This window comes from Octopus bimaculoides, unplaced genomic scaffold, assembly GCF_001194135.2.
Source record: "Octopus bimaculoides isolate UCB-OBI-ISO-001 unplaced genomic scaffold, ASM119413v2 Scaffold_40451, whole genome shotgun sequence".
Lineage (NCBI taxonomy): Eukaryota > Metazoa > Mollusca > Cephalopoda > Octopoda > Octopodidae > Octopus > Octopus bimaculoides.
Window position 1 is genome coordinate 17731 of NW_026299678.1, and position 4849 is coordinate 22579.

A 4849-nucleotide genomic window follows, 5' to 3' on the forward strand; every position below is an offset into this window, starting at 1 on the left:
TATATATATATACATATATATATATATATACATACATATATATATATACATACATATATATATATACATACATACATATATATATATATATATATATACATATACATACATACATACATATATATATATATACATACATATATATATACATACATATATATATACATACATATATAATATATACATATATGTTGTGGTGATAGATGTTAACACACCTGTGTGTTTAAAAGATTGGATTCATTGGAACGTTTATTGTTGAAGACGACAGACGGAGTTTTTGGATTGTTGCGTTTTGGCAGCAGTAAATGAAAATACGTCGTGGAAAGACATTGCTTTACCTCCGCTTCGTTAAATCAATTTATCCAAATGTTAAGGATATAAAAATATATATTATATATATTCAGGAGTGATGGAGGGCAGGAGGTTGGAATGGAGGCTAGATTTCACAGTTGATGGTACAATAATGTGCTAGCAATGGATTCTTAAAAAGGAGAGGTTGATAAAAGAAAATAAAGAGAAAAAAAAGGCACCCTCACTGTCCTGTCCTCTCTGGTCAGGAATATTTGGGAAGGGGTTAAAATGGGCTTTTTCTTCATCTTCAGATTAAGAAAACAGTTGTAAAAGTAGGACAAAACAGATTAAGAAAGTAGTTTTAAAACTGGGACAAAACAGATTAAGAAAACAGTTTTAAAAGTAGGATAAAAACTGATGTGAGATTAAACAGTGAGATTAAACAGGAAAATCATGGACAATAAACAGAATATTTTAACATAAAAAAACAGATAAAGGAAAAGGTGTGATATCCACATTGGGAAACAGATATGGAAAGAAAAACAGATAAAGAGTTGGGAAAACTTAGGGGAAGTATAAGACATATGAGATGAAAAAAAAAACAGGAGAAAAACAGATATAATATAAAGAGAGAAAAAGATATAAAGAAAAAACAGATAACAATAAAAGGTAAAAATAGGAGAACTATTAATAGAAAATAGTTCTATAATTATGTATTGTTTCTCCTCATGCCCACCACCATAGAGAGGGAGATTGACGGAAGGGTGGAGGAGACAACATGCCAAGGGAGGCTGTGAAATATTTGGAGATGAACACCACCGACCAATGAAGTGTCTGTCTTTATATCATCCATTGTTTTTTCCCATGCCCACCACCACAGAGCCAGAGATTGATGGAGGGGGGCAAAGAAACACCACAGCCAATCAATGAAGATTCTCTTTATTTCCTATCCCCCACAGTTCCACTTTCACTCCCATCCACCCCAATGGCAATGGGTTAGCTCTGTTTTGGCACCGGCAATTTGGTGGCTCCCGGTTCAAAATCCATTTTGTCTTATGACATTCTGGCACCAACAAAAGATACTGCTTTTATTTGTCAGCATCTACCAAATCCCTTACAAGGCTTTCATCGGCCTGACCCTATACAGAAGAAAATACTTGCCCAAGGTGCCATACAGTGGGACTGAACCTGGAACCATGCACTTGGGAAGCGAACTTCTTGCTGTCATACCTGTGACTACCAATCACAGAAACTGTGCCAAAACAGGGATGAAACCTGGTCAGCTCTTGTCAAACTGTCCAACCCATGCCAGCATGGAAACCAGACATTAAATGATGACGATGACGACATGTATGTGTAACTCTGTGTGTGTGTGGGAGTGTTTATGTCACCATAACTTAGCGGTTCGACCAAAAGAGACCAATAGTGTAAGTGCCAGGTTTTAAGAGGAGGAAAAATAATGTTTGAGGGGAGGGGCAGGGGTGATTAATTCGACTAAGATCCTTGCAGCCAGTACCCCAGCATGGCCACAGTTTAACGACTGCAGCAAGATAAAAGAGGGATGTGTGTGTGTGTGTGTGTGCATGAGAGCGTATGTGAGCACTTTCTACCCTGAACTGGCTTGTTCCACCCGGCCTAGTGGTAATGACAACAGCAGAAGTAGAATAAACTGTAGTTGTTGTAGAAGTGGTAGTGGAAGTAGTTGCAATAGTAGTGGTGGTGGGGGGTGAAGGGAGAGAGAGAGAATGGGGGAGGAAGAGGAAAGATGGTTTGGTAACCCAGTAGTCTATTGTTTCTTAGTTTTTGCTTTTTTTTGTTTTTTTTGAGAGAGGAATGAAAAAAAAATGCTCCTTACCACACCGCTGTCTGTTGATCCTCCACCACCACTGTCTTCTCGCTTCAGCCCTTGACCTGAAATGGAAAACGAAACCAGTGACACGCATTTCAATGAAATCTCAATTAAGGAAACTTACAGAGCCTTTTAAAAAAGAAAAGAAAAGAAAAAAGCAAACACAAGCGCATATGTCTACACACTGCAGCCGGAATATATATCTTGGCAGTCGCAAAACACCTAGGAATCGAACCTGAATCACTGTATCCAATACGAAAATATATGAAGAATACAAACTCAGTTTGCTTAAATAATGCTGATGTCATCAACCCTCTCAGAGCTGGGCCCCTGTGTCTAACCTTACCCTCCCACCCAGGCTCCTGAGAAAAATAAAGTTACACGCACAGCTCAAAAGCAGACTATTGGACAGAATTGGCTGCAGAGATGATGTTTAACCTATTCTCGCTAAAGCAAGAACATGGCGTTACAGGGGCAAATGCTAAAATGATGTATTGTTGTATGGTGAAACTGTACACCCCTCCCAGTAAAAAGTGGCAGGAACCAACCATTACAAATACAGCAGCAGCCGGTCGACAAGGGGAAGGTCAGAAGGTTGAGAGTACGTGTTAATAGTAGTGTCTGTACTGATATAGTAATCTAACTGTGGTACTGAGTGGATGTTATAACAATCCAATCCTTTGAGGATAATAACAACACCATGACTTGGGGTTGTACGGTGCCTGATAGAAACATTCTAACGATGACTTCGAAAAATAACAATATCTGTCAGAGAGACAAATGTCATCAAAAAACAGATACAACAGTGGCATAAGATCACTTTACAACAAGTACAGAAAGAGAAAAAAAAGCGGGATTAAAACATCCAGGCAGATCTCAATCAAGCACTCAGTTTTAAATGAATTTGGTTAACGACATCCAATAATCAAATACCAATAAATATAAATAAACGAGCACCAATTTTTCTACATGATCAACTTGAAGAATTGTCAAAAAATCCCTTAACATGAAACCAATGGTAGCCTTAATACAAAAATAAAGAATCTTTATCCAACAATGTGGTATTGAGCACTCATTCTCATTGTTCGATATTTGACTACAGCCATGCTGGAGCACTGCCTTAAAGAGTTCTTTTTATTTGAAAAAAAATTGATCCCAGGATTTATCCTTTGTAAGCCAAGTACTGATTCTATTGGTCTATTTTGCCAAACCGCTAAGTTACAGAGACCTAAACACACCAACATTGGTTGTTAAATGATAGTGGGGGAGGGGGGACAAACACAGACAAATACACATAAATATATATATATATCATCATCACCATCATCATCGTTTAATGTCCGCTTTCCATGCTGGCATGGGTTGGACAGTTCAACTGGGGTCTGAGAAGCCAGGAGGCTGCACCAGGTTCCAATCTGATCTGGCAGTGTTTCTACAGCCAAATGCCCTTCCTAACGCCAACCACTCCGTGAGTGTAGTGGGTGCTTTTTATGTGCCACCAGTACAGGGGCCACAATCGGTTGGTGCTTTTTACATGCCACTGGTACAGGGGCCAGAGGGGTCTAGCAACGACCACAATCGGTTGGTGCTTTGTACGTGCCACCGGCATGGGAGCCAGTCAAGGTGGTGCTGGCATCGGCCACATTCAGATGGTGCTTTTTATGTGCCACCGGCACGGGGATCACAACTACAATTTCCATTTGATTTTGGTTTTGATGTACTTAACTCAATAGGTCTCCTCAAGCACAGCATATCACCCTACGATCCAAGGTTTATATATACACTAGGGGCCTCTTTAAATTTTCATTAACTAAATCCACTTGCAAGGCTTTGGTCGGCCCAAGGCTAGAGTGTAAGACACTTGTCCAAGTGGGAACGAACCTGGAACCCCTCTCAGATTCCCACACTTGTTGCAGTGGTCCTTCAGGTTTTCTAAGCCCTGTAAAAGAACTCAGAAGGTGGGGCCTCCAACCAGGCCCTTTGCAATACCCTTAAAGCAAACAACTTCTCAACAGCCCCTTGTATGATTTGCAGTCATCTTGCAATGCTTGTCACTGGAACTCACTGTGATGACTGAAAGGAATAGCAAAAGTGATGTACAGGCATTTGTCACTTAAATCCATGACAGACAGACATCTTGCTATCATTTCATTTCTTGATGCTGTTTGTATTTAAACTTATTTGTTACCATATTTCTGTTGAGATGTTCTGTGTTTCTGTCAATTAATTTTAAGTATTACAAGGAATTTAGTAAAATAACTTCGTTATCATTCAGCTGGTGTTAGGAACATAAATTGTGACTAAGGGTTGGTGGAAGATTTTAATCTAAAACTTATGTAAACAAGACATTTGTAATACAAAGCCAGAGCCAGTTTCAGCCAGGTTGGCATCAAAATGGTAAATTTGCAGATTTTGTTTCAATTGTTAGAAATAGCAGCCAAATTTTGTGCAAATTGAAGGCTCATTTGACTGTCTTTAACCTTATTTGTTACCATATTTCTGTCGAGATGCTCTGTTTACTTCAATTAATTTTAAATATAACAAAGAATTTAGTAAAATAACTTTGTTATCATTCAGCTGGTGTTAGGAACGTAAATTGTGATTAAGGTTTGGTGGAAGATTTTAATCTAAAACTTATGAAAACAAGACTTTTGTACTACAGAACCAGAGCCAGTTTCAGCCAGGTTGGCATCAAAATGGTAAATTTGC

At 38.8% G+C, this 4849-nt stretch overlaps 1 protein-coding gene across 2 annotated transcripts in view; it reads right to left on the bottom strand.

Moving 5' to 3' along the window:
- LOC106874315 (IQ motif and SEC7 domain-containing protein 1) overlaps positions 1 to 4849 on the bottom strand; it is a 41368-nt gene that overhangs the window by 11568 nt on the left and 24951 nt on the right. For both annotated transcript variants that reach the window (XM_014922004.2, XM_052978204.1), the window contains exon 7: positions 2147 to 2202. In XM_014922004.2, coding sequence (XP_014777490.2) covers positions 2147 to 2202 — 56 coding nt within the window. The remainder of the gene's footprint in view (positions 1 to 2146; positions 2203 to 4849) is intronic.